The sequence below is a fragment of the Conger conger genome, chromosome 7 (assembly GCF_963514075.1).
Source record: "Conger conger chromosome 7, fConCon1.1, whole genome shotgun sequence".
NCBI classification, from domain to species: Eukaryota; Metazoa; Chordata; class Actinopteri; order Anguilliformes; family Congridae; genus Conger; species Conger conger.
Window position 1 is genome coordinate 12,062,500 of NC_083766.1, and position 17,425 is coordinate 12,079,924.

Here is a 17,425-nt window from a genome sequence, read left to right on the forward strand (position 1 = left end):
ACAAACAGTTACCAAACTAATATTAATTTATCAAACGGTCACTTGTAATTTAGCTAGCTCACAAGTCAGTGTGCACAATGCATTATTTATTCAGACTCAATAGTGTGTATTTTTGGTACACGAGTATGCAATAGTAGGTCCAAAGTGTTCTTCTGCAGTTTGAAGGGTCACCTGGCCCAACTGGCTCTGTTGGTGCTGAGTGCTTGTTGAAAGCTGGAAGGCTTTGCTGAATGCGTCCCACTAATCCTGTTGGGAAGTTCCTAATAAATACATTACAGAGCTGCAGGCTTGTAATACTTGAGCCAATAATGGCATCTGGCATATGAATCTGTCACTGTTTGCATAGCGAAGAATAGGACTGAAACAGGGAAGAACAGACCATCTGGCCCCTGAGCTCCGTCATTGTTTGTTGCCTGAGGGATGAGTAGGGAATGAGGCTTTCAGGCCTTAGGCCCGATGGAGGCCTGGGCAGCGGGTACAGGACTGCCCCCACTACCCTGCACTGAATATGGGTCCCTCCAGAGCTGAATGTTGTCTCCTCGTGGTTCTCCGAAAGGAAGCGCTTGCTTGGCTGGTGGCCTGAGTAGTGAGAGTGTAAGCTGACCTTGTCCTCTCGTTCTCCCGCAGGCCTGGACGACTGCTTGCAGCAGTACATTAAGAACTTTGAGAGGGAGAAGATAAACGGAGAACAACTACTGCACATCACCCACCAGGAGCTGGAGGAGCTTGGCGTTACTCGCATCGGGCACCAGGAGCTCATCCTCGAGGCTGTTGACCTACTGTGTGCCTTGGTAGGTTGAAACTAACCACCCCCTCCATCCCAAAAACTCCTGTATTCAGTATAAGTAAATGGTAAACGGTTGGCATTTATATAGCGCCTTTATCCAAAGTGCTGTACAATTGATGCTTCTCATTCACCCATTCATACACACACTCACACACCAATGACAATTGGCTGCCATGCAATGCACCAACCAGCTTCTCGGGAGCATTTGGGAGTTGGGTGTCTTGCTCAAGGCTCACATCGAACCAGCAACCCTCCAACTGCCAGACGACTGCTCTTACCGCCTGAGCCAGTGTCGCCCCAGTATATGTATATGCTAATACATTTATTCAATTCCTATACATTAATTCAGGTAACTCTGTATCTGTTAGTCAAGCTATCGATCAAGTTTTATTTGGTCTATTTTGGTCTTTGACAATCAGGTTATTGCACAGTATTCCACAGTGGAGATATGGGGTGGGAGCATTGGGAAAACCAGGAAAATAATTCCCAGAGAGGGGAATAAGGTGTGAGAAAGAGGAATAATGGTCCACATTGATACTGAATACAACCAGAGAGGGATGCACACACTTAAAGCACACATGATGTACACATAAAGCACACATCATGTATAGCAGTCGGAAAGTACAATTATAATTTTTCGGTTCACAACTCAGAAGAGAGAGAGAGAGAGAGAAAGAAGAAAAGAGAGAGCGAGAGAGGTTCATACACTGCTCTCCCTGGAGACCAGATTCCTTTTTAAGTGGTGCACACGGATTAAACATTTACCACACACAGTCTATAAGACAATGTCTAAAGAAGATATATTAAGTGTGAAGTGGATACCTTCTTAAAATATTTACTGCTTTTTAACTTAGAATTATCTTAGTGGTGGGGAGCATACTGCCTCTATAGATACAGGCCTGCACTTGCTCACTAGTATTGCTTCATTTTAATATCTCTTTTTTTATTTTCTGTGATCAAAGGGAGAGAGTATGTCTTTAGTCGTCCAAACAGCAATAAGCGATAATTCCATACGTCTCAGCTTTTTATAGAGCAGTCTAGTGGAAAAGACGGGAAACGGCAAGCTGTTAAGGGGTTAATACGGCCAACACAATCAGCAACACAACCGTTAGACTCTTTTGATTTACTTCATTAAGGGTAGAATGAACAAACAAACATTTGTGACACATTGGCGGTCCACTGCAAACCACAGCCGCATTTTGGTCCGAGAAAATGCTAGCATGCACGCAGCCAAGGACACACAAGCACACATGCAGGCCACGAAATGCAAGCCAACATGCTAGCGAGTCTTTGCCTGTGCTTGCGTGCGACGGCGTAATCTCTCTCCTCTCCCCTGATTTGGAGTTGGCTATGCACCACAGGTTCTGACTGACTCACGGAAATCTGCCACCGTAGATCCTGTTGACAAACAAAGCCCTCTTCCAGGGCAGAATTGACTTTCCTCATTTACACATTTACAAGGCATTTGGCGTAATGCGTGACATTTAAACACACGCTCGTATTTTTAGTCTCTGCTCGGAGGAAAACCCAACACAGTACAACACCGTATGTCAGGGATCATCAAATCAGAGTACAGGCCTTGTTTGAACCTTTCTTTTCTCCCGGCTAATAATCGGAACAATTAGTGCTACTGTTCGACTGTCTCCACACCTCACTCCCAGGTGAAAGGAGGGAGAGTTCTTGGCCCTCGTGATGTGTGTCATATGTACCTAAGGTTTTATAACGGGGACTTGTAATTCCATCGCACCTACTGACTTGCCCTCGGGACTGTGTTCACTGCAGTGGGCATTAGGACACAGGATGCTTGAAAGGTCATACGCGTGAAACCTTTGAATATGATAGGTTGACATATTCATATAAAGGTTGCTCTGAAAGGTTGCTGGTTGGCTTGTCCTGTTGAGACGCAGTTCCAGTGAGTGGCTGGGCCCTGTGGACTGGACTTTACCAGGGCTAACTGAGACTGCCTGCCCTGCCTTGCAGGGCTGCTTTGCCCAGGGATGGGAGAGGTTTCAGTCAGCCGGGATTACGTTGGCTCATGGGTTCCTGGTTGCAGCTCATTGAGCTGTACGTGATGTGTCTTCCTCCTACTCATGTCTGTGCAAGTCGGTTGTGATAAGAAGCAGCAGCTCACATCACTTTCCGGGGGACAGCACGCTTGTCGCTGATCTAGAGGCTGCAGCCTGACCAGGGTGAAATGAGCTAACCTAGATGACCCGAAGGTGGGGTTTGCACTTTTTAAGAGGATGGCTGAATCCAAAATTTGTATACTACGTACTACACACTATATACCGTATGCATACTATCATTCAGTGAGGCGGCCTTAGTATATGAGTAAAAAGTAAGATGGATTTTTCGGACATACCATGTCGTCAAAGAAACAAACCACTTTAAGCACAGTGCACATTTATGATGTTGATATGACTTTGTGACTTTAAAGGTAAAAATGTAAAATGTACATATAAATAGTGATTTTAACTACTTTGCTGAGCATAGTGAAAGGTATTACTTACATTTAAATTGTTCAACTCTTTTGCCACTTTGTTTTGAACACTATCCTCCTGGTTGCTTGGGTCGTGACCTCCTGGTGGCTTGGGTCGTGCATCACAATGCATTGTGGGATATCCATGCCAGTGACATCCGGGTAGTTTCACTATACTATTTTACTATACAACTATGGTTTTGGACATACTAATACTATTTTGACTTACCAAATAGTAAGCTACAGTAGTATGTGATTTCAGCCACAGTCCAGTTCATATAATTATTTAAAAAAGGTTGCATTGGTGCATATTTATGATGTTGCATATATGTATATTAACAGCAAATGGGGCAGACTGAAGTTATTGTTGAGGGACAGTGACACATTGTGTTTGCTTTTGCTCAGATCCCAGTGACAGGTCCAAGAGTTGATAGGTGTAATCTCACTTGCCACCGTGAGCCTACCTCCTTCTCATCACTGAAAAAGGGATTACTTGATTATGGCTAAAGCCTGCTTTATTTGTGTCATATGCCCCTTGTGACAAATGTCGTCTGACGGAAATGAAAATGTTGCACAACACTTTGCATTTATACTTCTGGGAAGGTCTACCATAACGGTTCTGTTGTCTCTATGGTAACAAGATGCCAAACAGCTGATGTTTACATTTTTGAAAACTTGGCAGAGTCTAGCATAGCTCAGCCTACCCATGGCAATGAAATCTGGATCTCAATAAACATAAAATTCTACAGGTGCGTGACACTGAGAAAAAGGTCCTTTGAAAATGCGTTATTTTTGTCATGCGACACTTGTTGCGAGGGTCATACAACAAGTATAAATCAGGCTTTGGTGGTTGTATTCTTCATCTTGGTATGAGGACAGAGTGGATCACTTATACTCGTAGATCCATGTTATTTGCATGCCATACTGATGTGGCATTTCATTTCCAGCACAGTAAATTAGGTTTGCTATAATAGCCGCTTCTATTGTAAGAAGTGCGGTTTGTTCATCTGAATATCAGCAGCCTGGTTTTAAAAAGCCGTTTGATCACTATGCTGAAATATATACTCAGGCACACATGCACAAACACCCACATACACACCCACTATTCTGCCAGAACTGAACCTGTGAGTTAACAGATTTCAAGTTTAGAGAATAAATAAGTAAAGAAGCCAACTGAGAAGTCTATTTTTTATCGAAATGAATAATTAAAGTACAATATGAACTGCTTGAAGGAATTTCAGTTTTATTTAATCTCAAAATGTGAAAAGATATGATACTAAACTTTTTTCCATCAGCGAGAGTAGCCTAGTTCTTTCCCGATCTACTTCTCTGGGGTATGTCTATACCGTATTGCCATGCTGCTCTGTTAGCTGGTCTCTTGCTTAAAGGTAAGAGTTTTGTGTTAAAACATTGTTACAAGACCATTGTAAATCCCTGCCGATCATTGAATAAGGCTCACTGACGTGTTGACTCATCCTCTGCCTGTGTTTATTGTCCTTAAATTCGAGTTTCAAAATATACAGTTGACAGCCCAACACTGTACCAAAACATTGTATAAATGTACAATAATTCAAGGTCATTGGTTGAAAATTGGTTTTAATTGCCACAGCCAATTGCGTTTCAACATCAGCGCATTTACAGAGGGATAAACAGTGTTGTGGTTTGAAGGTGTTTGTTGCTGCTATTCCTCTCTTGACCGTTAGGAGTCCGAAATGACCTATTGTACCTTTAATTAGAGATATGGTTAAAATGGGGGAAGGGGTTGAGGACTGGCATGATTAATTAAACCGGCGCTGGGACTGGGACTTTGAATATGGCATGAAGGTCACTGTGATAGCCCGAGAAAAATCAGCACACAAACCACGGATGTAGTCACTGGTACCTCACCAGACTGCATGGTTATATTTTTAATCATTGTATTTTCATTCCAGTAGTTGCTAGCTAATGTGACCATGCACGAGCTAGCCAGTTAGATTACAAACTGAATGTTCTAACCTTAGTTTGGTTAATGGAGTGAGTCACCAAAAAGGGAATGGAATATCAGAATGTTTGGCTTGCTTGCAGTTGTGAACATTATGCATATTTCATCGTTTCTAACATGATAAAATATGTTTGGATCACTCCTCAAACTAATCCTGCAGTATAGTAGTCACGATTACAGTTGTTCTTGCCGTTACTATAGACCCCTTCATTAGGACCTGACAAGCATTGGAACTACAGTCATATATCCCCTTCATAAAAGACAAATGATAATTAGCCTACATGAAAAATAAATTAAAAGCCTCAACATGGCCTGCTTTGTGCTGCTCTTTATTAGTTCAGCCTCTAATAAAGATGCCAAATGCCCTAGTGCTGTAGATCTATCTATTTATCCATCTATCCGGTGTTGTGTTTGTGCTGTGTGTCTCCAGTTGTTTTTTATTCTGTACTTGAATTATTTGAGATTCTGTAGTACAGTCCCTCTCATAATGCCCCACCAATGACTAGAGTGGGCTAGAGTCCTGAAGTATCTTCAGAAACATTGAACATTGAACCTGTTTTCAAAGAAATAATGGACCGGAATGGACTGATAAAAACATTTACAGCCTTGTGCTACTGCCTTTCAGAGATGGCCATTTCTGCAAACAAACAAGTCTTGCTCTTTTCCTGGCTCTGTTGACTGCTGACTCTGTGTATGCTCTGTATGCGCTGTGTTTGTGTTCAAGAGCTTGCTGGCACGTGAGCATGTGTGTATGTGTGTGCATCTGTGTCCGCGCATTTATTTACCACCCTTGAAGCATTTCACTCTCTGTCAGGCTGGCAGAAGGAGAAACCAGATGAAATACTGAACCGAGCCATACTGACCTGAGCCTTACTGAACCGAGCCATACTGACCTGAGCCTTACTGAGCCGTGCTATACTGACCTGAGCCTTACTGAGCCGTGCCGGGATGGGCAGGACTGAGCTGAACAGTGCCGGTTGAATGAGTGTCTGTAGAAAACGTGGGTTGGCACAGCATGTTGGGTGTGCCAGTGAAAGCTTCTCTCAGACGTTGTGTGTGTGCTGCCTCCATTTCCCAGACCTTACCGACCTCCCTCTCTCACTTCATCCCTCTTTATCCCTCTTTTCCCCTGTGCTCGCTCTCTCTTCCTCCCTGCTTCTCCCCCTCCCTCTCTCTCGCTCTGTCTCTCCTCTCCCTTCCCTCCCTCTCTTTTGCTGTCTCTCCTCTCCCTTCCCTCCTTCTATCTCACTTGCTTTCACTTTCTACCCCTCCTTTCACCCTGCTCTCTCTTTCTCCCTCTCTTTCACGCTCGCTCTCCCTCTCTCCTCCCTCCCTCTCTCTCTCCCTTTTAGTCTCTCTCATTCTCTCTCCCCCTCTCTCAGTCTCTCCCTCTCTCGCGCTCCCTCTCTCTCACTCTTCCTCTCTCTCCCCTTTCTCATCTCTCCCTCCCTCTCTCTCAGGCTCCCTCTTTCTCCCCTTCCTCCACTCTCCCGCTCTCTCTCTCTCCCTCTCTCTCTCTCTCTCTCCTCCCTCTCTCCCATCGATCCGCGCCGCGCTCTCCGGAGCGGAGGCATTGCGTCACCCGGGCGGAGAGGCTGACATGAGTAATGACTGCGCCGGGCCCAGCTGTAGGGAGGAAGCAGGGGGGGCGGAGGAGGGGGTTCAGGCGGGTACAGGGGCCTTCCACACCCCGGCCCGGCTACAGCTGCCCCCTGCTCAGCATGTACGGACGCGGCCGCAGATCAAAGGCTAGCACAGGAGCCGCTTTGTGCTAGCGCTTAAAGCGTGCGGACGCATTTCGGCAATGAAGCCAGTGTCTCCGTCTCTGTGATAAATGGGATTATCGCTGGAGGGAAATGCAGACCTCTTTAAAATTCATATTGTGCACCTTTTATGGAAATTAGCTCCATTTATTTTTGGGACTGCGGAGTGCAGTCTTCCAGCACCCGCTGTAGATAGGGCTGTTTCCCACTCTCTGCTGGCAGTGGGGCATTTTTGGACTGGAGATCAAGGAAGCTGCGATCGAGTAGTGTGTGTTCGTGTGGAGGGGGTGCCGTGGGCCACAGACCATGTTACACATGAGATAAAAAAAGCTATGCTGTGCTTTGCTAATATTGCTGCTGTGGAGTAAGAGAAACCGGTCTCACTGAGCATGCTCACTTTACCCCTCTCTGCTTGCAAGCTCAGCCCGTTGCGGGAGGTGGGTGGGATAACGTGAGCAGGTTGTGCAGGCTGCCCTTGGCAACCATATCTCCATGAGATAAACAGGAAAAGCACAGCCCTCAAAAGGGAACAACTAATATCTGAGGTGGCAGACAGACACCTCCATTTGACAGTGGTCATTCATGTGCAGACTCCCTCTTGTGGCCAATTAGCAGCATTAACGCACACAGCCTTATTCGTTTGACAGCTGTCACATCTGGATGTGAGTCAGCTTCTATACCATATTACATGACCTTACGCTGCATTTTATTCAGTAGGTGCTTGTATCCAAAGTGACGTACAAAACAGTGCATATCAAGGTCACGCAACAAACGTCTGAACATGTCAGATGATGTACAATTTGTATATCACTGGTTTTAAGGCCATGAACATATGTTCATGATAGGCCAAGTTTGTAATTACCATGGCAAGGCAACTACAACTTCTGATGAAGGCTAGCATTGATAAGGATTGGTCCACGGACATGCACTACTAAGGCTTGAAAATCTGAACCGAATCGACCAATCATACAACACTCTGTTTGACTGACAGACCTACAGATGAACAGAAACCTGGGGCAACACTACACAGTGTCCTTGGGGGGCAGGGCTCACTGAAAAGGGATGACATCAGATCCGGGTCAAATACGTAATTCTTTTGGATTCAAATACTTTTCTGTGCTCAATTGACCTTGTCTGGTGCAATTGAGCCAACCAAGAGAATCAGAAAGGAGGGTTTACACTTTTTGAGAGTATTTCATTGGTTCCAATACACCAGAATAAAGTGTAGAAAAGTATTTGAATGCAATACAATGATATATTTGACCTAGGTCTGGAAGGCATATTGGGATGTTTGGCTTGCAGGCACAGTTTGGCTCCCGCTGTTACTCCTCAACGTAATCATGCGTGTCATACAGTAGTTGTTATTATCATTGTTTTGGCATGACTGTAGTCCCCTTCATTAGGGCATGACTATGACTAGGATATCCTGTATGCCGTATAGCAATTACAGTCATACAATCATATCATATCCCCTTGGTAATTGACTGTGTAATAAAAATGAGATTATTAACTGATGATAAGTATTTTAAAAATATCAAATGTAAAAGGCAACCCATTCAAATATGTGGAAAGTTTAGATTCCGTATTTATAAGGTATTATATTGATTTCAGCATACATAAATAAAACAAGACTGAGCAATGGGTAACTCTAGCAAAAACTCTTAACAAATAAGATTGGGTAGTGCATGTCTGAGTAAAGTCCAGTAGTACATATAGAAGGGGTTACAGTGACACGTCAATGGTCATGGTGTGTGTTTATACAGCCCTTTACAGTTGATGCCTCTCATTCACCCATTGACACACACACACACACACACACACCAACAGCAATAGACAGCCATACAAGGTACCAATCAGCTCATTGGGAGCAATTAGGGGTTAGGTGTCTTGCTCAGGGACACTTCGACACACCCGGGGCGGGGGATCAAACCAGCAACCTTTCCGACTGCCAGACTCTTACCACATGAGCTGCATCACCAGTGGGACTATTGTCACCCCACGCGTGACGCAGCTCCTAATGCAGAAAGCATTCTGATTGGCCGGTGCAAGTCGATCCTCCGCTACACCTTTGGCTGATTACGACCTGACACCGTGCCCTTGGGGTAGGCCCCGCTCTAGATTGCGCTCGGACGTATCGGACGGTGTCCTTAAAATGCCGGAGATCACCTGCGCTCGTCCCAAACTGCCTTCGCAACCTCAGAACAAATGTGCGCTGTTAAACGCCTCATCAAACCCTTTATGGCCTTCTACCCCCGGTCTAACCTGCCAAGAGAATATGGGAATTACTGTAATAAAGAATGAAGGGATTTCAGCGGGCGGACAGGACGGCCTCCCGGTGCGGTGATGTAATCAGCCGCCGCGGAGCCTGACGGCGGGGCGTCTCTCTCGTACTTCGAGCGGAGCGGAGAGCGAAGAAATCAATAAATGATGAGGGGACTACGGGAACATCAGGCCCGGGCGCAATTAAGCGATGTGCAGCCCGGGGTTACCAAGGCAACTAGCTAAACAGGCAAAGGGGAGAGACGGCGGATTAAAGGCATCAATCTGTAGAGCGGGGCCGCCGATTCTTCCGGATCTGTCATTCGGAGACAAATATGAAAAGGCTTACTCGTCCGTGTGTAAATACACAGACATGTGCACACACACTTACACACAGGCGTACGTACACAAACACGCACCCGTGCACACACATATACACCCACACACACTCACATACACACACATGCACACACACAAATACACACACACATATGCACACACATACTCCCACACACACTCTCATGCGCACACGCACACACACGATCATAAATCGATCAATACTGACCCTGTTCCAGCCTCCAGCAAGGGGAGAGGAGGGGGTGGTTTTTTGAAGAGTCAGGCTATTGTCCAAATCCCATGGCCCCTACACCCCATTCTCAGATACCCCTGTTTCATTCCCTCAGGTGAGAGCAGGGCTGTGGTATAAAGAGGTGTATGTTCAACACATCTTGGTCAGGGTAGAGCAGGGAGCTCCATCAGGCACGTGCTTGTTTCTGTCTGACTGTGCCCTCTGTGCTCTGATGTTTTATGATATTAAAATAAAAAGAATTTTATCAAAAACTTAAATCTCTCATTTATTTAAGTATTCAGACGCTTAATTCAGTAGTTGGTAGAAGCCCCTTTGGCAGCAATTAAAGCTTCAGGTCTTCTTGGGTAAGTCTCTACAAGCTTTGCATACCTGAATTTGGGCCGTTCATCCCATTCTTCCTGGCAGATCCTCTCAAGCTCTATCAGATTGGATGAGAAGCGTCTGTGAACTGCCATCTTCAGGTCTCTCCACAGACGTTCTATGGGGTTTAAGTCTGGGCTTTGGCTGGGCCACTCAAGGACAGTCAGAGACTTCAGACAGTCAGAGACTTGTCCCGAAGTCACACCAGCTTTATATTGGCTGTATGCTTCGGTTCATTGTCATGCTGAAAGGTGAACCGTCGCCCCAGTCTGAGGTCATGTGCACTCTGGAGTAGGTTTTCTTCAAGGACCTCTCTCGATTTGGCTGTATTCATCTCTCCCTTCTCACCAGTCTTCCTGTCCCTGCTGTTGAGAAGCACCTTCGTAGCATGACGCTGCCACCACCACGCTTCATAGTGCTTGTAGTTCTACCCAAACAGTTCAATTTTGCCCTCATCAGACCAGAGAATCTGGTCATTTGGCAAACTCCAAGTGGAGTGTCCTATGCTTTTTACTCAAGAGTGGCATCTGTCTAACCACTCTACCATAAAGTCCTGATTGATGTAGTGCTGATGAGATGGTGGTCCTTCCTGAATTTTCTCTTTTACTTTGGCATTATGGGTTATTGTGTATTGACAGATGGCCAGAATTATCCATTTAAAATTAATGGTCTGTATAATTTCTGAAGCCATTGGCCACTGGTCAAGCTATTGGCCACCCTCCGACCTGATCAACTGCCATTGACACTATAAATATACGTATGTGATGAGCTACCCCGTCCTGTTGCCTAGCAGCCTGGGTGATCCAGACTGCTTGTAATTTTACCTGTCTCTCCATGACAAAGGGCACCTCTGATTATCAGCTTAGGAGATTTCAGGTAGAAGGGGAGTACAACTCTCTTTGGGAGTCTCTGAAAATATCTCTGACTCTAAAGTCCCTCCTCCCCCCCTCCTGAAAATATTCAGGAAATCAAATAAATGAATCATTTCCAATATCCATTGTAGCATGATAAAAATATATATGTAATAATAAAATGCAGGTAACATGTTAAATATATGCAGTATATAATATGCACAAATTGTATATGTCAAAGGTTCAGTACTTTACATTCTTTGTGTGCCGTAGGTCTTGACCACATCTTGTAGTTCATGACCTATGTTTCATTTCGGATTGGAATGTGTATGGCAGGGGCCAGGAACAGCTGGTTTTCCATCGTCCCTTTACCTGTGTGTCAGGAGTGAGGCTAACATCAGTTGCGCTAACTACCCGGGAGAAAGAAAAACCGGGGCTGGATTTTGATTTGAAGGCGTGGTGGATACAACGAGTAACACAGGGTGTGTCTTCGCGGCCCTCTGTTTCAGAACTACGGACTGGAGACGGAGAACCTGCGCACGCTGTCACACAAGCTCAACGCCTCGGCCAAGAACCTGCAGAACTTCATCACGGGCCGTCGCCGCGGCGGACACTACGATGGGCGGGCCTCACGCCGGCTGCCCAACGATTTCCTCACCTCCGTGGTGGACCTCATCGGGGCGGCCAAGAACCTGCTCGCCTGGCTGGACAGGTCCGTCCGCCATCTTCTTTTTCATAGCTTCTTCCTTAAGACAACTTTTTTCCCCCTTCTCTCCACAGAACACCCAATTATATTAATCAATGGTAACTGCTGCAGCCTCTGCTGTCCAGTGTACCCTGCTGACGAAAACAGCTCAGGCTAGGTTTTCAAACAGCTGGTAGCTGGTTGACAGTTCAGACCAGCTCCATACTCAACATGGTTTAACTAACTCAAGCTGTGTTTTTTAATAGCCGGTAGCTGGTCATTTCAAGCTGGTCATAGCTGGATTTAACACCTGGTACTCTTCTCCAGAACATGTGATATCAGCCAGTGCTTCTTTTCACACTGGAGTTCAATTTATAATTGGAGCTCTTGCTCATATGAGTCACATGCAGCATGCAGCTCAACAGGTGGACCTATTGGCCAGCAGGTGTCGCTAGTGCATGATGCTGTCATCCTGCCTGACTAAAATGGCACCAGCATGGTCCAGCTTTCATACCAGACCATGAGGCCCATCCATATACTAGAGTAGTACCTTAGCAGATACCTTAGCAGAGTAGCAGAGTGTGGGGGCCATCCTTGCACTAGAACAATGCATTAACAGATACCAGATCATGGAGCCTGTCTATGCGCACAGAAAAATATTCAGTGTTAAATCAGCTCTTATAGAGGACACATTCGACTCATATAAACTCAGTGAGCACTTTATTAGGTATTTATTAGACTTATTTTTTTAGACTTATTAAGTCTTCTGCTGCTGTAGCCTGTCCACTTAAAGGTTTGCACATTGTGTGTTCAGAGATGCTGTTCTGCATACCACTGTTGTAATGCATGCTTGTTTGCATTACTGTTACCTTCTGGACATTTGGTCTGAAAAACAGCTGAACCTCTTGACCACATCTGCATGCTTTTATGCATTGAGTTGCTGCTACATGATTGTCTGATTAAATATTTGCAAGCTGGTGCACAGGTCTGCCTAATAAAAACTCTACATACAGAACATATACATATTTGACTCGTATGTACTCCATTACTGTTGAATTAACACTAGTCATTTCACTGTGCAGAAGAACAGTGACACGATGAGCCACATAGCAGCTCGGCATTGTGCCTCTCTGCAGGTATTTTGTGTGCACACTTGGGATGTGTTCAGAAATGTTTTCCTTGGCAAATTGCCATGTGTGGCAGGCTGAGATATCGAACCGCTCTGGTCTTTCAGGTTACCTCTAATGACCCTTTCTTTGCCCTACAGATCCCCATTTGTCAGCGTGACAGAGTACTCGCTGCTTAAAAACAACATCGTTCAACTGTGCCTAGAGTTAACCACCATAGTGCAACAGGTAAGCTGTCACACTGCTTCCAATCTCAACTGGAAGACAGTACGCATCTGCCTGACTTCCCATGATGATTTATGGTTGATTAAAAATAAGAAGGGAGACAGACCCCAGCCAAGTCTTCCACATCTTAGTGCTACAGAACCGGGACTTGCAGGATGGAAGTCTGTACACCTCGACGTTGAGTGCAGCCATTTCGATGCAGTTTTCTCTGAAAGAAAGCTGTTCCCTTCGGTGCCTGCTTTATTTTTCCCATGAGCCTCCAGTGTCAGGTTTCTGGAAAGATAGGAGGGCTTGTCATACATGCCCACACACAGCTTCGTATCTGTTTGCTGGCCCCCCGCTCAGACACACACACTCGCTCCCCACCGTTAGATTAATGAAGGCTATTATATTAATATCCTCGCACACTATGCCGTCAGGCAGCGAGAGAGCCACCCTTCCCCCACCTGGTCCCCCTGGCCCCACCACCTCCTGAACCCCTGCCCTGAGAGCACAGGGACCTCCTACAGTGCATGATAAGGTCACAGATGTGTCATCGTGTACAGAGCTTGATGCTCCACAGGAGGTTTTTTGGGCCGATGTCACCCTCCCCTCCGTTTCCTTTTCACTCATATGCCAATGTAACCCTGATCGAAATCGAAAATCGAAACCGCTACCGTTTCATAGTTTCATTGTACACAGAAACAATACCCACCAGCATGGAGGCACATCCCTTTGTAGAAAAACATTGGACTCCACCTACAGTCAGTGAGGAGTATTTCCATTTACATCCAGATACCAGAACCCATTTGTATTTAGTTCATCTTCTGCAGGCCCAGCTTGGGGGCACCAGGACCAAGGGTCTAAGGGCCAAGAAATGGTGAGAAGGTGCTTCGAGGTACAAATGTGAGGGGCCATTTGGTGGGACTGAAGCTCCCCAAGTGTACTACCACCTATATGGCTGGACCCAGGAACACAGTGCCCTGGTATCTCATTGTCCCAGTGCATTATGGGCTGTAGTGAGGGGGCTCTGCCATCTGGCAATGGCTCCATCTCCCATTCCCACTCAGCTGGCCTCATTGTTTGTTGTCTGCCGGCCTCAGTTTAAGCAAACTATTATCTAAAATGTATACGCATTTTTTCCATTTTTTATTGGAAAATGAACTTAAATTATAATGTGGAATTTGACATACATACCAAGTTCACACCTAGTCCTAGTTATTAACATGACATTACACATTTGCAGCTTTCTATGACCTAAAACATTTCACTGTTGAATTAACATGGTTCAATGTCTGTTGCTCTGTTTCAGGATTGCACTGTGTATGAGACAGAAAACAAGATACTCCATGTGGTAAGTTTGTCAGTCCGCCGGCTCAGTTTCCCTTCTTCTGTGTTTCTTAACACAGGCTGCGTTTCTCGGCAGGCAACAAAAGGCACTCCTCATGCTGGAGGATTCTTCATCCCTGCAGTAAAATCTGGCTATGCTAGCTAGGCCAGCTTGGAAATTAAGTTTGTCAAGCTGGTCATAAGCTGGTCTAGCTGGGTAAGAGCTGGTCAATCAGCTATTGCTGGTAGCATGTCTGAGCTGGTCAAACCATGTCAAGCTGGGAGCTGGTCTGAACTGGTTTACTAGTTACCAGCTGTTTCAAAACCTAGCTTGAGCTGTTTTTGCCAGCAGGGCTGGCTTCAGCTCCTGATGCTGAACTTCAGACCTTTGCTCTGGGGAATCATCTAAAATATTTATACGGTTTTGGTGGTATAAACTTGGGTGAAACTGGTCAGAAACTGGTTTTCCTTACGTTAAACTGCCTGAAGGCACTATGTGCCTTGTGTGCACATAACTTTCTGTCCATTATTGAGTGTGTTCTGCTTTTAAGCACCACTCTGAAACATTTTAAATTGTGTTTTCAGAATTCATGAATTATTAGTGAAGGAGACGTTAGTGAAAGTAGAGTAGAGTTCTGAGTTGTGTGTTTGATATGAATATGAAGAGAAAAGGCTCTGGCAGTTTGTGGTAACACTTCACAATATGGTCACATGAATTGGCATAAACTAATATGAATTAATGATTTACAAATGCATTAATTAAGCATGAAATCAACCTTTCATTAGTTAATGTATCTCTTAACTCCTAACTAATGTATTAGTTACATTAATATTTATACATTAGCAAACCATAGGATAAACGTACAATTAGTTAAGCATTAATAGACCAGTTCCTTCTTTTCACATTGTGGACAACAGCTAAGTTCTGTGGAGGAAGACCATTCATGTAGCTTTCATATGCAGTCTGTTGGCGTCCAGACAGGGTCTCAAGATACACATATCCCTAACTGGCTGAACCCTCCCATTCTCTGGGTGAAGCAGCTTCCTCCTGTTTGTCTCTCTATAGAGTCCTGGAGGGCCACAGTGTCTGCTGGTATTTGTGGTTTCCTTTCAATCAGCAGCCAATTAAGGCCTTGAGAACAAGGTGTGTGGACTCTTTAGCCAATGAAGAAATGCATCTCTCGCGCTGAAACACACCAAAGACCAGTAGATACTGCGGCCCTCCAGGACTGGATTTTGACACCTCTACCATAGAGTGATGGAGTGTATGTGTGTTTGTCTTTGTTTGAGTATGTTTGTGAGAGAGAGATTTGGAGTGTGTGTGTGTGTGTGTGTATATGTGCGTGTCTGTGTGTGTGTGTGTGTGTGTGTATATATGTGCGTGTGTGTGTGTGTTTCTGCTGGTTCAGCACTCCTGACTTACAGTCAGCCAGATGCCAGCCGAAGCCTGACCCATTTGCAGTTCTCTCCTAACACACATACGCCCACGCATGTTTCAACACACACCTTCCACGTATGACTTATTTATCACAGCGTTTCCACACACTTCTCTAAAATGGTATTTCCAAGCTTCTCGGTCGACTGTCAGTATTCAATAATGCAAATCCTCATTGCTGCGTTCCACTTCCCCAGAGAATCCCTGCCTACAGCAATCAGATATGAGACAGAGAGCAAGAGTGAGAGAGAGCGAGGGAGTGAGAGAGAGAGAGAGAGAGAGAGCTTCATGCTTGCTGGAGCATGTACCCGTATGTGTCTTTTCTTTCGCAGAGAATCAATATCAGGATCTGTTTACTCACAGATATATTTGTATGTGTGCTAAAAAAGAAAGTACATTAGCATCCAATAAGTACCCAATCCCGTTCTTGAACAACATCAACAACAACAAAAACATTTTGACACGGCGATGATTGAAGCAATTTCACATTCTGATCTTCTTCAGCTTCAATATAGAAATGTAATTACATTGCATATAATATCTTTCTTCAGTATCCTGAATTGAATTACATTCTGTTGATATTCTATACGTGTGAAACATATCTGAAACATCATGATTGCATGAGTCATAGTTCTAAAATATAGGGACTTATGTTTGACTCAGAATCATTACATTTTGGATTTTATATTTACCTTCAAATGCAGAGTTTAACATTATTTTCAGACTATTTTTCAGTGCTTTCAGGCGTGCAAGCAGTCTGTCTATAGAAGCTGAACCTGGCTCTCAGCTCAGTTTGCCAACAACAACATCCTTTGACAACGGCACGCTAATCAGTGTGAGATGAGTTGTTTTGAAGACGACGAATGATGGATAGGCCTAATCCTGTAATTGCTAATTCAAAACCAGGTCAGATTCGCGGATTATTCCACGCGGCGCTCAGCGTTCCCGCTGATTCGAAAAACATGCGGGGAAGAACGTGTCTCCGGGTGGGTGATTGCCGCCGCTAATGCTCCATTCAGCCGGGCATTATGGGATGCATGAAAATACGCGGCTAAAGGTTTCGTGGCAGCTAGGCTTCAGTGAAGCCGGTTTTATCGTCCCTGCTTAATGCGCGCCGGCTCGTGTGCCGTGTACTTGAAAAGAAAAGTGAATGAATATGTCTATCTTCTCACAAAATGGAGGATGTAGAGAAGTAGCCAAAGAAACGGAAATTGCACCCGCTGCAACAGGACCACGGTGCATATATGAATGAGCTTGTATATATTAGCACAAATGACACTTATTTCATGACTTGATGCGAAATGGCGCTAATTCCAGTTGTAACCCTGGTGTAAAATCCAGCTATGACCGGCTTGAAATGACTGTTTCACAACATAACTTGAGTTGGTCAAACCATGTCAAGCTGGGAGCTGGTCTGAACTGGCCAACCAGCTACCAGCTGTTTCAAAACCTAGCTTTAGCTGCTTTTTTCAGCAGGGAAGTAAAGCCTTTGGAGCATCCCACCCGTGATTTGAACCTGTGAGCTTCTCCAGGCTCATTTGATCTTGGTGATGATGACACATTGGTTACGGTGTGA

At 45.0% G+C, this 17,425-nt stretch overlaps 1 protein-coding gene across 1 annotated transcript in view; it reads left to right on the top strand.

The window, feature by feature from the left end:
* LOC133132719 (connector enhancer of kinase suppressor of ras 2-like) overlaps window positions 1-17,425 on the top strand; it is a 100,783-nt gene that overhangs the window by 30,907 nt on the left and 52,451 nt on the right. The window contains exons 2-5 of the mRNA XM_061248381.1: window positions 628-791; window positions 11,579-11,781; window positions 13,022-13,109; window positions 14,398-14,439. Of these exons, the coding sequence (XP_061104365.1) occupies window positions 628-791; window positions 11,579-11,781; window positions 13,022-13,109; window positions 14,398-14,439 (497 nt within the window). The remainder of the gene's footprint in view (window positions 1-627; window positions 792-11,578; window positions 11,782-13,021; window positions 13,110-14,397; window positions 14,440-17,425) is intronic.